The 19,754-nt window shown below is 61.2% G+C and overlaps 1 protein-coding gene across 7 annotated transcripts in view; it reads right to left on the reverse strand.

Moving 5' to 3' along the window:
• The window catches only part of TNS3 (tensin 3), a 190,124-nt gene that overhangs the window by 156,832 nt on the left and 13,538 nt on the right, over positions 1-19,754 (reverse strand). Inside the window, exon 1 of one of the 7 annotated variants that reach the window (XM_070059447.2) lies at positions 8,667-8,870. The exons of 5 other annotated variants lie outside the window; for them this stretch is intronic. In XM_070059447.2, coding sequence (XP_069915548.2) covers positions 8,667-8,714 — 48 coding nt within the window. In that variant the 5' untranslated portion in view covers positions 8,715-8,870. Of the gene's footprint in view, positions 1-7,149; positions 7,331-8,666; positions 8,871-19,754 lie in introns of those variants that run through there. One more of the 7 variants, XM_070059449.2, reaches the window with a different exon arrangement.

Raw genomic sequence — 19,754 nt, forward strand, 5'->3', positions numbered from 1 at the left:
AGACGAAGTTCCAGGAACAAGATTCGTCCTCACGTCCCCAGTAACGGCCGCGACACGATACCGCGTCCCCAGTAACGGCCATGACAGGATACCGCGTCCCCAGTAACGGCCACGACAGGATACCGCGTCCCCAGTAACGGCCACGACACGATACGGCGTCCCCAGTAACGGCCGCGACGTGATACCACGTCCCCAGTAACGGCCGCGACACGATACCGCGTCCCCAGTAACGGCCGCGACGTGATACCACGTCCCCAGTAACGGCCACGACACAATACCGCGTCCCCAGTAACGGCCGCGACGTGATACCACGTCCCCAGTAACGGCCGCGACACGATACCGCGTCCCCAGTAACGGCCGCGACACGATACCGCATCCCCAGTAACGGCCGCGACACGATATCACGCCCCCAGTAACGGCCGCGACGTGATACAAGGCAGTGGTTTTTCAGACACGACACCGGGGACGAAGCGCGGTGCTGTTTCCTTGTCGGACACATGGAACCCGTGCTGAGCATCAGCACTGCCCCTGTGACGCCCAGGAGGAGGGCGGAGCCCAGGTCCACCAGGGCACGGCCTGCGTTGAGGAGGGAAGGGTCAGGGGGGCAGCAGTGGTTTGGGGGACAGCAGTCAGCTCGGTACTGTGAGCACACGTGTGTGTGCACACGCATGTGTGAGAGGACACTACCCAGGGCTGGAGAAAGAATCGCCGGATGGAATCGGAGGAGACGAGGCCTGGTGCTCTCACGGTGCTGGGAACAGCGTCCGATCCCACAGCCAGGCCAGGGATCCTGAGAACTCACAGTGTTCCCCGACAACACGAAGAGACCTGGCCTGACTCGTGGGGGACAGCTAGCTCTGAACTGACCACGGCTCCTCTCCTGTCCACTCCCTCTGAAAAGCAGCACCCAACGGAATCACACTGTTTCCAAGTAACTTACCAGGAAGGAAAAACTCACAGTGTCTGACATCCAACCAAAAATCATCAGGCGCTCAGAGAGAGAAAAATGCAACCAGCACGGGGAATGCTGCAGACAGACGGACAGACAGACAGCAGAACGAGCAGAACGAGCAGACAGGGTGACGGGGCACCTGCCTGCGTTCCACACGGCCAGAGAGCGAGCAGAGCAGACCCCAGCCAAAGGCCCGCAGGAGAAAACGGGTGGAAAGCACACTGGGTGGGGGCGAGACAGCGAGACGGACAGGCAGCAGCGGCCCCAGGGCTCTGGCACACACGCGTGTAACTGGAGTCCCCGAGGGAGAGGAAGGGCGTGGAGCAGGCTGAGAGGGCTGCAGTTTTCCCAAATAGGAGAGAAACTGTAAAACCCTCAGAACCGAGAGGCTCGGAAGATCCGGAGGAGCAGAAACAAGAAGGCGGCCCACCACGACGGAGCTCAAGCCCAGTAAGGAGAGGGGTGAGGCACTGCTGCCCTGTGGCACCGGTTCTGGTCCCGGCTGCTCCACTTCCGATCCAGCCTCTGCTAACGGCCTGAGAAGGCAGCGGAGGGTGGCCCGTGCACCCGGGGCCCTGCCCCACGTGGGAGACCTGGATGGAGCTCCTGGTTCCAGCCCAGCCCTGACCAGAGCAGCCAACTGGGGAGTGAACCAACAGATCGAAGAGCCCTTTCTCTGTCTCTCCCTGTTTCTCTGTAATTCTAACCTTCAAATAAAAAATAACGTTATAAAATAAAGAAAACGTAAAAGAAATGTTCCAGAAATGACAGGAAGGCCCAGCACAACCAAACTCAAACCCAGTAATTAGGAGGAGACCCCAAAGGCAGCCAGAGGGGAGAGGAAGCGGTGGCTCCGTGCAGACTTCTCACATCTGAGAAATGCAGGCCGGGAACATCATAAAGGCCCACAGAGCCAGAGTCCTATACCCAGCTAAAGCATCTTTCAGAAATGAAGGTCAGGGGCCAGCGCTGTGGCACAGCGGGTACGGCCGCCGCCTGCAGTGCCGGCATCCCACACAGGCGCCAGTTCACATCCCGGCTGCTCCACTTCTGATCCAGCTCTCTGCCACGGCCTGGGAAAGCAGTGGCTTCGGTTCAGCATAGCTCTGGCCATTGCGGCCATCTGGAGACTGAACCAGTGGATGAAGACATCTCTCTCTCTCCCTCCCTCCCTCCCTCTCTCTCCCTCTCCTCTCCTCTCTCTGTAACTGTGGATGGAAGACCTCTCTCTCTGCCTCTCCTCTCTCTGTAACTGTACCTTTCAAATAAATAAATAAATCTTTAATTAAAAAAAGAAAGGAACAAAAGCTGGAAGATGAAAGAACTTAGCGGGAGCCCACGCACCTGCAGGGCGTGCTAAGGTCAGCCTGGGCAGGAGGGCAGCGGACACTGGAAAGGCAGCTTTACAGGGAGGGATGGGCAGTGTCAGGAACGGTGACCGCATGGCTATGGACAAGACTCTGTCCTCCTGTGTCTGAAGCGCCCTAAAGGTAAGCCACTCTTCAAAGAAAACAGTTCTGTAAGGTAGCATCTAACACGAGAACAGACAGACCTGTGACGACACGGCACAAGTTCAGGAAAGGAGAAATGGAGACACGTCCCCGCGAGGCTCTCAGAGCCACTGTGGAAGGGTCAATACCCGTGGGGCGTCACGGGGCACTGTCAAGTCCCACAGGAGCCGCTGCAACATCGGTGGTAGCTGGTGCGGCAGCAGAGATGAGATGAACTCACAACAACATCCAACAAATCCCAAACAGGAAAGTGAGGAACAGGAAGGCAGAGACGAGTGTGGCAGAGGCAAAGCAAGTGGCATTCGACAGTCTGAACACCTGAACTAGAGGCAAGCACTGTCAGGCTGTCTTCTGCACTTTTATTATCTGAAAGGCAGAATTACAGAGAGAAGGAGACAGAGAGCAAGCAAGAGAGAGAGAGCAAGCACGTTCTTCCATCTACTGGATGGCTGCAACGGCCAGGGCTAAGCTCAGCCGCAGCCAGGAGCCAGCAGCTTCATCCAGGGCTCCCACATGGGTGCAGGGCCCCAAGCACTTGGGCCATCTTCCCCTGCTTCTCCCAGGTGCATTAGCAGGGAGCTGGCTCAGAAACGGAGCAGCTGGAACACGCACCGGTGCCCATGGGATGCCAGCGTTGCCGGGCTGCAGGCAGTGGCTCTACCAGCTATGCCACAATGCCAACCCCAATAGATTGTCTAACAAAGGGAAGAGAAAGATGAGGCGTAGAAGACATGCCACAGCTGACGTCAATCAAAGGGAATGGGCGTGGCTGCACTGACAGAAGACCAAGGCTAGAGATGCCGACCTCAACCACAGGGCCGTGGGAGCAGACTTCAGATCAAAGTGTATCCACAAGAGGTTTGGGCAGTGTGGCCCGGCAGGCCAGCACCCCATTTCGGAATGCCAGTTCAAGTGGGAGTCTCAGCTGCTCCGCTTCCAACCCGGCTTCCTGTCGACGCGCCGGGAAAGCAGCAGAAGATGGCGCAGGTACTTGGGTCCCTGCCACCCAAGGGTGAGACCTGGCTCCTGGCTTCAGCCTGGTCCAGCCCCAGCCGTCGCGGTCACTTGGGAAATGAACCAGTGGATGGAAGAGCTCTCTTCCCGTCCCTCTCTTTGTAACTCTTTCAGATGAATAAACCATAACAAAGTATACTTGCGCTACAGAAAGCCACTTCGCAATGATAAAAGACAATAACAAAATGTCAACATTCATGAAGCAAAATCTGACAGAACCCCGAAAGGAAGCAGGCCAATGTGCAAACACAGCCAGAACGTCACTTCCCACATACACCAGGCCTCGTCCCTGCGCCTAGACCCCCGGGCCTCAGAGGTGCCTCCATGTGCAGACAGCCTGCAGAGAGTGCTCGGGGCTCACCAAGGTCAGGGCGCAACACACGGGACACCATGACGTGTGACAGCCAAGGAGGGCGGTCTCGCAGAAACCACCCTGCCTATCCCTCGCGGCTGCAGGCACCTGCAGGTGATAAGCAATCTCCATCTGCCTTTGTCTCTAACTTTCAAATAAACTGTGATACATGAGTAATTTTTAAATAAAATAAACAAGTGTAAGGAAGATTTGAACGTCTTCAAAGAACTTGACCTGACACAGCACATTTGACCCAAAAGAAACAGAATGCACGTTCTTTCCAGGGGCCGACGGGGTGTCTACCAAGGATGAGAGACCCTACTCCAGGACGTAAAACAACTCTAAGTAAGCTCAGGAACATCCAAGTCATATAAGGATGTGCTCTGGGGCCAGCATTATGGCACAGCAGGTAAAGCCACCATCCGCAATGCCAGCATGCCATGCAGGCTCCGGTTCCTGTCCCAGCTGCTCCACTTTTGATCCAGTTCCCTGCAAAAAGCCTGGGAAAACAGTGGAAGATGGCCCAAGTCCTTGGGTTCCTGCCATCCATGTGGGAGACCCAGATGAAGTTCCTGGTTTCTGGCTTCAGCCTGGCCCAGCCCCAGCCACTGCGGCCACCTGCAGAGTGAACCAGTAGATGGCAGAGCACTCGCTCTCTCTCTCTCCATCTCTCTCTCACTCTCCCTCTCTAGATGTTAACTCTGACTTTCAAATAAATAAATACATGTTTTTCAAAAAGGTTCTCTGACCACAACATGATTAAATTTGAACACATAAGCAGAAAGATCTCTAGAAAATCACCCAATATTTAAAATTGAACGACACACTCCTAAATGACAAGTTATCCTAAAGAATCCAGACGGCTGACACACCGTGACAGGCTGCATTCATCCCAAGAATGCAAGGTTGGTTTAACCTTCAAGTCAACTCAGACACTGAGAAAGAGAAATGCCTGGTCTTTACAATGACGCAGAAAACTACTGAGAAAATCCAATATTCACTTAAAAACTTTTGTTCAGCTAAGACTGGAACAGAACTCCCTCAGGTTCATAAACTGTGAAAACCCACAGCAAACATCAGACCTGACACAGAAGGACCTTGGGCTCAGGAACAAGACAATGGTGTCCCCAGTCAACACTTCTCCCCAGATGTCCAGAGGTGCTGACCAGTGCCATCAGCAAGCAGCAGCAAGGGACACCAGGCTTGGAAGGGGACAGGGAACTGTCTTCCATCGTTGACAATCCGATTGCCTGCTTGGAGAAATCCCACAGATTCTACAAATGGACTTGGTAAAGGTGAGGGACACACGGTCAGTACACAAAGTCTACACACAAGCAACGACCATTCGGAAACCCCAAGATCATCGCCAGGTAGAGCAGCAGCAGGGGCACAGCCGCCGGCACCACCAGCATCGCATATGGGGGCCCAGCTGCTGCACGTCCCGTCCCGCTCCCCACTGATGCGCCTGAGTGCTCGGGCCCTGCCACCCACATAGGAGACCGACACGGAGCTCCAGGCTCTTAACTTCAGCCTGGCCCAGCCCTGGCTGTTGCGGCCACGTGGGGGCTGAACCAGTGGATGGAAGATCTCTCTCTCTCTCACTCTCTCTCTCCCAACTCTGCCTTTCAAATAAATAAATACATCTTAAACAAGATAGCATTAGAACCATTAAATACTCAAGGATAAATCTGACAATCGGTATGAACAACCTAGAGAGTAAAAACTATAAAACGCTAGAAGAGATTAAAGAGGACCCGAGGAACCGAAGAGATGTTCACAGGCCGAAGACTCACTAGAATTAAGATCAGGCTCTTCCCAAACTGTCGAGAGATCCTACACAATCTAAGTCAAAATCCAGAGGCAGAGATGTGTGTGTGTGTGTGTGTGTGTGTAGCCGGTGCACACCCTGGGAGGCTCCAGTACTTGGGTTCCCTCCACCCACGTGGGAGACCTGGATTGAGTTCAGAGCTCCTGGCATTCACTTGACCCAACCCTGGTTGTTGCAGGCATTTAGGGAGTGAAACAGCAGGTGGAATCCATCTCTCCCCTCCTTACATGTAAAATTAAAATTAATTTAAATATTTTTAAATGTGTTCTTGGCATCCTACAAAACTAACAAGACAAGGTGTTGAATAAACACACCGCGTTCTAACTTGCAACACAGCAAATTCTCCTCTGAGATCTAATTACTCCCCCTTTCCCCGATGCTGGCACAGGCACACAGCTCCTCACTCCCCCACTACGGCAGACATAACTAGCCCGGCACGTCCACCCCTCCAGCTGGCCTCCGCGAGCCACTCCCAGGAGCCGGGACTGGCCAAGGACTGACGCCAGCATGCCCGAGCTTTGGGACTGCCTGGGTCTCCCCACTGTCATTCAAGCTGCCTGGAAGGCGGGCAACTTGTAGCTCCCTGTCATCCCCGGTTCTAGTCCCCACCTCAGTCCTGCAGTGGCCTTGTCAATAACCACATCCGCTCGGGCTTTTGTGCAGACTGTCCCACTAGGGAAAGTGTCCTGAAGCAGGCAGAAGCCGTCACGTCAGATCTGCCACCTGCAGTCCAATCGCGGGGGCCCTGGGCAAGTCGCCTCTCTCAACCCCTCCCGCCTCTTAGGAGAGCTCCTGACCAGAGACAAACGCCAGTCCATAAGAAGCACTTGAGCACTGCTGCTGTTTCATTTTGTATTTTTTTAGAATGTATTTGAAAGGCAGAATGACAAAGAGAGGGAGAGACAGAGCGAGATCTTCCACCCACGGATTCACTTCCCAAATGCCCACAACAGCCAGGGCTGGGCCCGGCCAAAGCCAGAACTCGGAGACGCCTCCTGGTCTCCCACACAGGTAGCAGGGGCCATGCACCAGGACCCCTCCTGACGCCTTCCCAGACTCGTTAGCAGGGACCTGGATCAGAAGCAGAGCAGCCAGGGCTCACCGGCACGCCGACACGGATGCCAGCGTTGCAGGCGGCGGCTCAACCCGCTGTGCCACAATGCCCGCCCCAGGCACAGTTTTATAAGGAGCTCAGCCTCAGCTCCGTCCCAGACCAATTAAATCAGATTACTGGGGGCGGAGCCAGACCCCTGGCGAGGGCCCAAAGCTCCCCCAGGTGACTCCAATTAGCCGCCAAGCCCGTGCCCACCGTTCCGTGGGGCTCCACTTCAAAGGGCTCCCAGAACCTGGAACTACACTACAGGCTTATTTTGTGCAAAAAATTACTTCAAAATCCATGCATACTTCAAAAAGTTCATGAAAAAATGTGTATTATGAAAAAAATCAAAACTACACACAGATTTCAAAACAGTCTGGACCAAATTCAACTTACTTTTCAACCTCACTTTTCCGTGAGCTTCCGCAAGTAGCCCTCTCACTCTTGTGTTTTCGGCAGAAACCAGACTCTCTGAGAGCAGACGCTGTGTGCCCAATGTCACGGGGGTCCCGGTGTTAGCAGGGCGCATCCGTGTCCCTGTCGGCAGCAGCGTGTGGCCCAAGTGGGGACGGCGAGCTCTGGGCAGCCCACGCAGCAGGGATGTGGGGCTCGGGCTGGTCTCCCCCCCAGCCCCGCGTTCACAGGGGCAGCCATTCACGGCCCTGTCCAGCAGCACCCCAGCTGGGCCTCGCCCTGCACCCCACTGCAGCCTCCTGGAGGCAGGACACCGGCCCGGGCCCCTTTGTCCTCGGTGCCTGGCAGCCAGCGCGCCGTGGCCCCTCAATGAACGTCTGTGGACCGAATGAATCGGCCACAGTGTGCGGGCCAAGGAGGAACGCGCTGGCCTTTTCCTCCTTACAAATACCTTTATTGCCCCCGGCGAGAAAGAGGCACTGTTCCCCGCAGCTCCCCTGCCCGCTGGTGCAGCGAGAAGCCCCTCGGAGGGGACCGGCAGGGAGGGAACGGGGCCGGCGCAAGCACATCTGGCCACACCGCCCTGTCTCCACCTGGTCCGGCCTCTCCAGCAGCCAGCAGGCCCCGCTCAGGAATCTAAATTGCATGTAATTGTGAGCAGGGAGACGCAGGAAGAGGAGCCCGCAGGCTGGGGGACCCCCTGAGGGGCACAGCAATTAGTGCAGCTTCTCACAGGGCCTCCGCTGGTGAGGAAGAAGCTGCCCGAGGGAGCGAGCTGCACGCAGACAAACGCAAAACCGCAGACGCCGCTGCAGGCCCCGCGCTGAAGTGGAGGCGGCAGTGCCGGCTGCGCTGTCCCGGGTGGCCCTGGGCAGCAGGACAGCCTGCGGGAGCGACCCCGAGAGGCGGGGCCTGATCAGACACCTCACCGACGGGGAGCAAACCGGGGCGGAAGCGGCGACCCCGGCCCGGGCCCGCAGAGCCCTCCCGGCCCCCGCCCGCCCCGCGCTGCGCTGAGCGCGGGCGCGCAGGGACAGCTCTGGTGACCTGCGCTCTCGGGAACCGCGCAAAAGTTTCGGGACGAACGCAGCAAACGCCCTGCCGTGGGAAGCGGCTACCGCTGAACCCGGGGCGAGTCCCCAGCCCCGTGGGCTCGGCCAGGAGCTGTCCCGGGGACCCCGGGCGCCACGGCCCCAGCCCACCTGCGCGCGCCGCGACGCCGCTCGTTACCTTCGAGGCAGCGAGTCCGCGCCGAGGCCCGCGTCCCACCTCCACGCCAGCGGAGTAAGCGCTTCCGAGAGACGCTGGAGGGGGAGGAGTGGAGCCCGGAGCCCCGCTCCGACCACAGCCCCACCGGCCCTGCGCGCATACGGACGCGCGCTCCCGGGGACACACGCGTGGGCGAGCAGGCGCGCGCGCACCCACAGCACGCCGCGGACACGAGCGAGCGCGCCCGGTGCGGTCCACGTGCGGCCCGGCCCCGCGCGCGCCGCACTCACCTGGCTCCGGCGCGTCCCGGCCCCGCGCGTCAGGGCGCGCAGCCTCATGGCCGCCCCGGCGCCCGCGGGCCTTCAGGAGCGGCGGTCCGCGCAGGGGAGGTGGCCGGCGCCGCGCGTGCGGAAAGCCCGGGGAAAGGTGGGCGGCCCGGGAGGCTGGAGGGCTCGTGGCGGCGGGGCCCGGCCGCGCGCGCCCCGCCACGGGCAGTCGGACGCCGGGAACAAAAGCCCGCGCGCGGCGCCCAGCATCTGACACGAATTAGCCCCGTCCCCGCCCCGCCCGCAGCGCCGCGGAGCCCCGGGGACGCCGCCCGCCGGGCTGGGCAGCGCCTGCAGCCGCTTGGGCCCGCAACGAGCGCCCGGCCCCGCTAGGGTTTCAGGCCTCCGCGCGCGCGGGCCGGCGGGCTCCCGGGCTTGCGCGAGTTTTCAGTCTGGGATAGGACCCCGCCAGCCTCCCGGGAACTGCCTCACCAGCAGGGCGTGGGGAGCAGGACCACAGGCTGCCCTGGAACCAGCCGGCCTCGCTGCGGGACACGAGGACCGAGGGCGACCAAAAGCAAACCCGCAGGAGGGCCGCCTGTCCCGGGGGCCTGCCCGTATGGTGCACTTATTTATGCCTGAGAGAGAGAGATCTCGCACCCACTGATTCACTCCCCAAACCACCAACAGCCAGGACTGAGGCAGACGGACACCGAACTGTGTCCCACGTGGGGGTCAGGGCCCCAGGTGCGTGGGTCATGGCCTGCTGCCCTCTGGGGGGTGCACAGGAGCAGGAGCCAGAACTTGACCCACGCACCTGGAGGTGGGGTGTAGGTGTCCCACAGCTGCTGAGCTGAACACCCACCCCACGCACACAGCATTTTAGAAGAAATGCGAGAGCTGCCGTGGAGGAGGTACGCAGCTGCATGGGGAGCACCCAGGAGTCTGGGCAGTGGGAGGGTCCCGTAGGAAAGCCACGGCCAGACCAGCCCCTTCCCAGGGCCGGTGGGGTTGCAGGCCGCGGTCCCCATGGCCGCCCTCCCTGGAGCAGCACACCCAGGCTTCCTACAGGAGACTCCACGGAGAGCCGGTGTTGTGGCACCGCGGGTTAAGCCACCACCCACAACTCACACATCCCGTACCCCAGAGACCCCGGCCGCTCTGCTTCCAGCTCAGCTCCCTGCTGAGGCACCCGGGAAGGCAGCAGAGGACGGCCCATGCGGGACACCAGGATGGAGCTCCTGGCCCAGCCCTGGCCGCTGTGGCCACTTGGAGAGTGAACCAGCGGATGGAAGAGCTCTGTCTCTCTCTCTGCCTTTCAAATAAATAAAGAAGTCTTTTTTAAAAATAGGTCTATGGCAAAGTCTAGTTTCTTAGAAAAATTTTTAAAAAAATGCTTAAAACATGGAGGTGTCCAAGCCTCTTGTGAGCAGGAGCCCCTGCCCTGCAGTGCCCGCGCCCCAGCAGGGGGGTCCTCCGGGCCTTGGCTCCAGGCCAGCCCCCAGCAGTTCTCAGGACCCCGGTGTCCCCCAGCTCAGCCTTTGTGGAGCCAGGGCTCCGGCCTCTGATCCGCAGCTCCACTCTCAACTCCAATGCCTGCCACGCGGAGGGCGGCCTGGGTGGGCCCGGCCAGGCCTTTATGGCTAACACATGTGCGAATTCCAGGCCCCCATCCGCTCTCAGGTCTGGCTCCGAGCATCCCTCCGTCTGCTTCCGCGGCGAGGAGCAAGGCTGCCCTCCACTTTCAACGACGCCATTCTGGTGCCAGTTCCCCTCCCGCCAGCACGGGGCATCCTCTGCATTCTCCCCTCTGCTCACTGCTCCCCTTCCTCTGTCCATTCGTCCTCACGCATGCCGTTTGTGCGGAAGCCTTAGTTTTTGCACGCGTGCCCCTCCTGGTGCATCCTGGTCCCGCAGGTGACCGAGGAGTCCCTGAGAACACATCTGTGTCACGTTCACTTCACAGCCCTGCGTCTCACCCAAGACCAGGCCCACAGCAGCGTCTGCAAGTCGAGCTCAAAGCGTGGCCTTGGGTGTTGCTCTTCCCCCAACCTTGCCCCAGCACCCCACGAGCGAGCGGGAGGAATCTGAATTTGGTGACGGGCAGACGGTCCCCAGACGTGACCAAGCTCCCTGCACACGAGACCTGCCCTGCTCTCTCTGGGCTCCACCAGGGACCAGCAATCAAGGGTCGGGCACTGCGCTGCCCACGGCCACCAGGAGGAATTGGTTGGAGGTGGCTTCCTGCTGTAGGCAGGCGGACCCTGAACCTGCTGTTACTCATTCTCTCTCTAAGAGAAGAGGGTGTATTGAGCCACTTAGCCATGCTAAGGGCCAGACCCGGACAAGGAGCGGAGCCGGGCGGCGGGACTGGTGCCGCTCTCACAGACTGAAGGGCTCCCCTTCATCACTACAGTGACAGTGCACAGGGAGACCAGCGCCCTCCCAGGGCTCACCCGCAGTGTTTCCCCCAGCGTCCCCAACACTGCAGCCGGAGGGGCCTTCCCTGGCCGGTCAGCAGCCAGGCCTGGGCAGCCCTTCCCCACCCCTCCCCCTCCCCCGGGGCTGCTCCGCTTCCTTCCAGCCCCCTGCTAATGCTCCCGAAAAGGCAGCGGATGACGGCCCAGGTTCCTGGGCCCTGCCCCCCACGTGGGAGACCCAGACAGAGCTCCTGGCTGGTACGGCCATGTGGATGGAAGAGATTTATCTGTCTCTGTCATTTTGCCTTTAAAATAAATACACACATCTTTTAAAATAAAATAAAGCACCCAGTGGATTTGCTCCTAGGGACCTTTGCATTCCTGGGAGGGAGGCGAGAGGGCAGGGCTGAGGGGTGGGAGCAGACCTTTGGGGCCACTCCCACTGCACAGACACCCCCCCCCCCGCCCCAGGATCTGCCTCACACGGAGGCTGCGAGCCCACCACTGCCAGGGCACCTCGCAGGCTCCGGTCTCACCACGGCCAGGCTCACGGGCGCCAAGCACTCCATGCCGCCGCGTTCAACCTCAGGAGCCAGCAGCCCTGGCCTGCCACCCCGCAGCGACCTGCTCGGCCGGCCCTGGACACGAGGCTCCTGCCCCGGAAGCACCCCCGACCTCGCTCACCCAACCTAATCCGAGACGTTCGCGGGACATGGAAGGCACGCTCCTGACCGATGCTGGGACAGAAGGAAACCTCAACCTCCATGACGCCCAGACAGCAGCAGCGAGGTGGCCTCTCTGGCGGGCAAGGCCCAGCTCCCCTGGCCGGCAACCAGGACGGGGCCTCCCAGAACACGGGGTGATGCCCCCTGGTGGCAATGCCAGGGGGACGCCGTGGGGCCTATGGAGGCGCTGGACAGGCCAAGACTCCCAGGCACGACCGACTGCCAGGGACACAGCCCAGCCACATCAGGAGGCCCCACAGTGGCAGGCACCTGAGCGCAGGGAGGAGCCGAACACCAGCTGTGCGCTGGGCACGTGGAACCCGGGACTCAAAGCTGGGCGCGTGGCTTCCCTGTCACAGCCAACGGGCTGACGCTTAGGCCCGAAGCATCCTACCCGAGTCACTCTCAGCACAGCCACAGCACAGCAGGACTGCACTCAGGACCCAGGCGTCGCTGGAGGAAAACTCTGGCATCCCATTGCTCCCAGCCTCCCCTGTGCACCAGGCCCACCCAGGAGGGAGGGCTTTGGCCCGTGTCCTCGCTGTCGTGCGTCACGTGGGAACACGTCACTGAAGCGTGTGACGGACTTCTCACCGCCCTTACTGGGCAACAAAGCAGCCCGAGCCCCTGCTGCAGACCCCCGTCCCCAGGGGAGCAGGGAAGAGACGCTGGCCTGGGGCGTGGCCCCATGGCTGTCGTCCTGCGCCGGTTCCGTGTCTGGGGCCCCCACCCAGCCTATAAAGCTCATGTGTGCCAGCACGCGGGTGCCCTCGGCCTCAGAAAGCAAGTGGATCGACAACAGCGACAGGCCAGGCTTTAAGGTGACTGTGTCCCGGGCCACACCCAAGGTCGGGCCCTGGGCTGGGCCTCTGGAATGCGCTGGCCTCCTATCTGCTGCCCTTTGAATCTCTGATTAGCTGGTTTACAATGCCGCCCAGCCCCGGCTCATCTGGCCATTCATGGGGTTCCGGGTTACTGGGTGGGAGGGGGCAGGGAAAAGAGAGAGAAGGCTCCGGGGGCGGCATTCATGAGCCAAGAGTCGGGGTGGGAGTGGCAGGGGCAGAGGGAAATCCCAAGAGGCTCCTTGGTCTCCCGTCCCATCAGCCTGCTCCACCCACAGATAAACGGACGGAGTGTCTCCACTCCAGGCCAGGCTGACGGCGCTTCTCGACACACACGTCGGAGGAGGACCGTGTCCCAGCACAAAACCCGCCTTTGCCCTGGGAACCCACGGTCGTAAACGCACCCAGTGTTATTTCCAGCACGTGGGCCTGTGCTCCAACCTGTCCAGCCAGCCGCTGCCCCGGGACACTTGCACACGCCGAGCCTCCAGCTTTTCCCCCACTGTCCTCCTCTCTTCCTCTCTGCAAATTCCTGCTAGATGCCACGGCCTCCAGGGCGCCTGAGTGCCACCCTACGGACAACAGAGCGCCCACCCCTCACCCAGCACGCTGTCCAGCAGGCACGGCATGGGGAGGTCACGTCCGTGAGGGCAGGGCTAAGGACTCACGGAGTGATGAATGACTGACGCCCCACTGGGCCTCAGACGCCGCCCCACACCCCAGCCTCCCCTTCGGCCCCCCATGGCCTGCTCCAAGGCCTGCCAATCAGAAGGACGCAGCCCTGTTTTCCAAATGATGGCCAAAGGAGGCGGGAAAAGACATGCGTACCGCCCCGGGGCTCTGCGGCCAGCGGGGGCCATGATGAGGCCGGTGTGTGCGGAGAGCAGGGAGCGCGGGGGCTCCTAGGCCTTCGTAAAAGTTAAGCATGCAGACAAAGGCGGTGGGAACTGGACCCCTTTCCACCAGCCAGCTGGGACACGAGATGCAGCAGGGAGACACGGGGCAGGGCCTGCAGGGGCAGCTCCCGGGGCCTCGCGGCTGGCAAAGGGGAGGGCTCGGCCTGAGACTCGGACAGAAGTGGACGTGGCCACAGGGTTTGAGCAAGGAAGCGCGAGATGTGACTGAACACGCTGGCACAGGCCTGGTGCCCTGGGACAGACACATGTGCACTGCCCCCACGTGCAGGCCGCGGGCCTGCTCACGGCACCCGAGGGAAACAGCAAGAACGGCCCCCAACAGGGACAGTGGAACGAGCCAACACATGGAACACACGCACACACACGTGCACACACAGGCACTCACGCACACAGCAGACACACACACGCACATCTGTGTGTACACGTGTTCACATGCAGTTACACATACACACGTGCCCACATCTGCTCGTGCACACGTGTACATAGCCATGCCCACACATGCACACGCACACGTGTGTGTTGGAGGGCGGGAAGACAGGAGCCAGGATGGAGCAGCCCCGAGGAATGGACTACCCGGTACTGGGACCCTCACGCCTGCAGAGCCTGCACGGCCGCGGCCTGGGAAGCCCGGGCTCAGCAGTGCGTCTTTGCCAAGAGGCCGAGGGCCCGCCCCGCCAGACGTGGGAGCCGTCCCTGCCTGCGAGAGGCTGGAGGGCTCTCCCCACACAGGAAGTGCCTGCACAGGCCCTGAGCAGGCCCAGCACGGTCCCCCTGCGTGGTCACCCACACACAGCCCTCCCCGCACATCCTCCCAACACCTGATCCGCCCCCCGTTCGCTCCTCTTCTCCTCGGGCTGTTGTGGCTGCAAGGCAGGCCGTGACAAAGCAGGGATTGCACCACGGCGGGACCGCTCAGCAGCGGGCCCCCAGTCCTCCCGCCAGCCAGAAAGCCGTCGGGCCCGCACGTGCCTGAGAAACAGCTTGCCTGGAGGAACAAGAAAAAACAGCAGCCCCAACCATGCTCCACCTCCACCTCAGAAACGAAAGGCCACACCCACACAGCCAGACACGCACACGCACGCACACACACAGACACACACACGCACACACAGAGACACGCACACACATGCACACACACAGACACACAGAGACAGACACACGCACACGCACGCACACACAGAGACACAGACACGAACACACAGACACACACACAGAGACACGCACACACGCACACACACATGCACGCACACACAGAGACACGCACACACATGCACACAGAGACACGCACACACATGCACACACACCCAGACACACACACACGCACAGAGACATGCACACATGCACACACAGACACACACATGCACACACAGAGACATGCACACACGCACACAGACACACACACGCACACACACAGACACATGCACACACACGCACACAGATATACACACACACAGACACACACAGATATGCACACACACCCAGACATGCACACACACAGATACACACATGCACACACACGCACACACACACAAGCACATAGATACACACACAGAGAGACACACACAGACATGCACACACCCAGACACGCACACACAGAGACAAGCACACACAGACACACACACAGATACACACAGAGACACAAACAGACATGCACACACCGACATGTGCACACATGCATGTGCACACTATGTACTCACACCCAGGCACACGTGCATGCGTGCTGCTTACATGTGTGTGCGCAGCAGTACACGCATGCACACATACACGCAGATGTGCCCAAACACAACACCTGCACAGGTGGCGGTGAGCAGGTGGTGCCCCACCTGTCAGGCCCTTGTTCAGATTCCTGCTGCCCCGGGGTCATCCCTGGAACGTCCCCCACGCTGGGCAATGACAGGCTGCGGTCAACACCACTCGTGCGGTGGACCCTGCAGACACTCATACCTCAAAACGCCTAAAGTTCTCTTTAATGAACAAAGGAGGCCCCCACTCTGAGACACACAGGGGTCTCTCCTGCCTGCCCCCGCGGCCACTCGTGTCCTGCCCACCCTGGAGCTTTGAGGACCGGGAGCCTGCGGTCTGGGGTCCGAGTCCAGGATCTGAAGCCCTGAACCCGCAAGGCCCACACCTTGATGTGGACGCTGTGGGAGGCTCCGCCCCCCAGAGGGCTCCATGTGGGCTCTGCCTGCTGGCTGCCTGGTGTCGCTGCCCAGCCCAGGAGTGGGGGTGGCCGTGCCTGGGGGTGAGGGGACACAGCTGCAGGCGGTGCCCCAAGCACTTCCAGACCCAGGGGCTCCCGCTGGCACTCAGTAAACAGGGCGGCTGCTCACGTCCTTGGTACCCGGCCCGGCTCCCAAGGCAGGAGTGGCACTGGCAGTCCTGGGGCACACGGCTGAGCGACCCGCCCCTGCCCTGGGTCTCCGTCTCAAGAGAACCAAGAACAGGGGAGGTGGGGGCCGCACAAGGCTGACCAGGAGGCAGCCCCACCCGCGCCGAGCCCTGCGGGTGTGCACAGCCCGGCCACCCTGCCAGCCGGGAACACCTTCAGTGGAGCCGTGTGGACCTTCTCCTCCGGGAGTGTGCGCTGAGCAGGCAGCAGGCCACGTCCACCGACTGCCCGTCCATCCTCCCGCCCACCAGCCAGCCTATCAGACCCGCCTCGGCGGGGCCCAAGAAGCAGAATTGGGCCGGGCAGAGCCTCAGTGTCCTCCGGGCGCGGCGGCAGGTCCTGCAGGCGGCATGAGGAAGCCGGCACCCCCCAGCGTCAGAACCTGGTGTGGGTTCCCAGCATGAAAGGGAAGGGAATTTGCTGTCCCGATAGGAACAAGCCGCAGCAAGCCAGGTGCTCCGAGATCAAAGGGACGGAGTCACCTCCCAGGTAATCCCCGCCAGGAATGCTTCCTCCTTCCTCGGCCGGCCGCCTGTTTGCTTTGCTCTGCTCACCCACCAGCGAGAAGCAAAGCCCCTCCAGCCCCGAGGCGGACCTGACACTCACAGAGGGTCCACACCCCTCCCCGCGCCCCACATGAAAGAGGTCCCTCAGGGACAGGGACGGAGAAGGGGCTCCAACAGTCTCCCCCTAAGGACCTGGGCTCCAGCCTCCTCTGCCTTCGCCTGCCTGCCTGCGAATCCTCACGGGCTCCTGTTTCCCTGCCGAGAGAACTGGGACGAGATGCCCTCGGCCTCCCAGGACAGGTGCCCCCCCCCCCGCAGGGAAGGGGAGGAGGGGGCGGCACGCAGGTGCCGGCTGTGACCCGCCCAGGCCCGCGGCCCTCCTGCCCTCTCCAAGCACCTGGCTGCCCCAGAAGACGCACACCTGGAGGGCAACCCAGCTCGGGGCACAGACATGCCGCCCTCACAGCAACACCTCCCTGACCTCCGAGAGCCTTCGCCTGGAGCCGGGCACAGGAAAACCAGAGGCAAATCTCCCAGCGCCCAGACCTCCCCGAGGGAGCCCCAGCAAGGCTCAGAGAGGCAGACACAGAAGTAGCAGCTCCCACCTCCCTGGACTCTGGACCTGGACTCACTCTCCGATCCCAGGCCTAATGCACGCTTGGACACACAGAGCCGGGGATGCGTGTTTGGATTTTAATAATGGGCCAGCGCCTCCCCAGGGGACGGAGAGGAAGGGCAGAGGTGTCCGTGTGACGCCCTGTCTTAGCCACATCTGCCCGGTGAGCTCCGCCAGTGCTCTGGTGCGCGGCAGTGGCCCAGCTGCCACCCGCAGGGCTGTGCAGAGAATGGAGAGGAAGAGGCGGGGACCGGGGCCGGAGAGCGCCAGAGGGGCAGAGGGGCTCCAGCAGGAGGCACAGGAGCCCACCTCCTGAGAGGACAGACGGCTCTGTGCCTCCGCCCAGGCCCACACCGTCCCACAGACCCAGCCTCCTCAGGCTTCCCCACTGGGCTCCTGCCTACCGCTGCACCTGCTCCTTCCTCTCCCCCACCCCCAGCCTAGCGCACTGCAGGCCCTGGCTGCCCTGGCATCCTCAGCAGGACACGGGTGACCAGGAAGAAGGACCGGAGATCGGCCTAGCAGGACAGACAGCAGGGACTCGAGAGAGCAGCACTGCCTCGGGAGACACACACAGGAAGGCCACAGGGCGGCCATCTGGGGGACGCCCGCCAATCGAGGGCCGCCCCCGGGAGTCTGGAAGGTGCTGTGGTTGTGGGAGCCGAGTGTCTGAGTTTTCTAGGCAGTGCACAGACCTGGTGCGCCAGGGGCATGAGCAACCCCACCTCGCCACAACGAACTCCCCATGCAGGGGCGTGGATGCAGCCTCGTCTTCCTCGCTAGGGGCTTCACAGCCACAGCCAGATCCACCTTGACCTCGTGTGACCCCACACAACCCTGTGGGAGCCCATGTTGCGTGGCCTGAGCCCTGACTCCTACGGTGTCACTCCAGGGTGACTGTTCACCGACGGCCTTCCGGTGTGACCTCACTTGAGCACTGCTGTAACGCACAGTCTGCTCCTCGCCCAGGGTCGCAGAGCGAGGACGGGGCGAGCTGCAGGTGCCGGGGGCGGGGACTGGCGCGGACGTGACCACCTTGTGGCCCCTGTGCCTCCGCGCTCGCTCTGGGATATTAATTCCTCGAGGAAAATCCACTAGGAAGCAGGGTGCTCAAAGGTACAGACAGTAGTGCTGGCGCCGATGGCCACGGGAGTCTTACCCAGGTGACCACAGGGCGCTGGCCAGCAGAGGGACAGAGGCACACGGCGCCTCCTCACACGCACCAACACCCGGCACAGGCCACTTATCCTGAGGGGGAGGACAAGACAGGAGCCAGCAACCCCAGACTGTGCCCCCCCCAGGACGCTGGCCCCAGGCCTTCCCGGGAGGAGAGGACAGGAGGACCCAGGAATCGACCAGACGAGTCAGCAGGATCTCAGGAAACCAGGCAGACAGACGACGTCGCCGGCTGTGTTTCTAGGCACGAGTGACAAACACAGGCACACAGTGTCAAAAGCACAGTACCGCTCACAGCCACAGGGAGAAGGAAGGGAAACACTTGGGTGGAATGGTAACAAAACGTGGCGGAGACCTGGGCCAGAGACGACGCCTCACCTGGAGAGCATGCCGTGTGCACGGAGGGACGACTCACCAGCAAAGCTGCGGCCTGCGGCAGCACGTGGCCAAGCACTGCCTGGCGCTTCCGTCGGCAGCACGTGGCCAAGCACTGCCTGGCGCTTCCGTCGGCAGCACACAGGAGCCGACAGGCACGACAACCCTGGCGACTCTCCGGCAGCCAGCCGCCTACGGCTCCCCAGCCACACAGCACAGACGACAGAAGCACAAGGCTGACAGCAGGTTGGGGCTACCAGGTTATGGAGAGGACGGGATGGGGGGAGGTGGAGTGGCTACACCGCGGCCACACGAGGGCCCCTGCTGAATGTTCTAGAATGTTCGGGAACTGCACCTGTCAGGTCTGCCTCCTGCACTGCTGTGCAGTTGTTCAAGGGGAACTGGATAAAGGGTCCACGCACTCTCTGTATTTACCTTACACCTGCCTGCAAGCTGTCACCAAGAATGAAATTTAATTCACAAAAAAAAAAGCCTTTGGAAATTTCAAAACAAGCCAACATCATAAAAAAATAAAGCTTCAGACAGGAGAGTTTGTGCAAAGCGCAGAGCCTGACAGAGCTCTGATTACATCAAGGAGCGACCACAGACCACACTGGGGCACCAAGGGGACGGGGCGGGCGGGGCTTGCACGTTAGCCGGTGTCACTCAAGCTGCGTGCAGTCTCCGGGTGGGATCCTGACCCTGAGGGCGGGGGATGCGAGCACAGGTCCTGCTCCACGGAAGACGCAGGCCGAGGCCCGACGTGCAGGACTTTGATTTCACAGCAGGTGGAGGCAGACGAAGCAAACGCGGCAGGAAGGCAAAAGACAACCCTGCAAACAGAAGCCAAGGACACAACCGGGTTCCTGCACGCCGAGAGTTCTTCCCCAAGCTCGCTATCCACCCAGCAAGCTGCCCCGTGCTGTATGCAGCCCCTCTCCACGTCGTCAGACCGAAGTCCTGCAGCACGGAACAGGAGCCCCACCCGGCCCGGGAGAGGCCGCCTGCAGCAGCCGAGGCCTTGAGCTCCGCGTGACCCCCGAGAGAGGGAAGAAGATGGACTGGTGTGAGCCGGCACCAGGGGACACCCCACATCCCTGACCCCCAGGCCCCAGGATATGCCCCAGGCCCCTCGGGGATGGAGAG

This window comes from Oryctolagus cuniculus, chromosome 16 (genome assembly GCF_051225735.1).
Source record: "Oryctolagus cuniculus isolate XC-2025 breed Fujian yellow rabbit chromosome 16, ASM5122573v1, whole genome shotgun sequence".
NCBI classification, from domain to species: Eukaryota; Metazoa; Chordata; class Mammalia; order Lagomorpha; family Leporidae; genus Oryctolagus; species Oryctolagus cuniculus.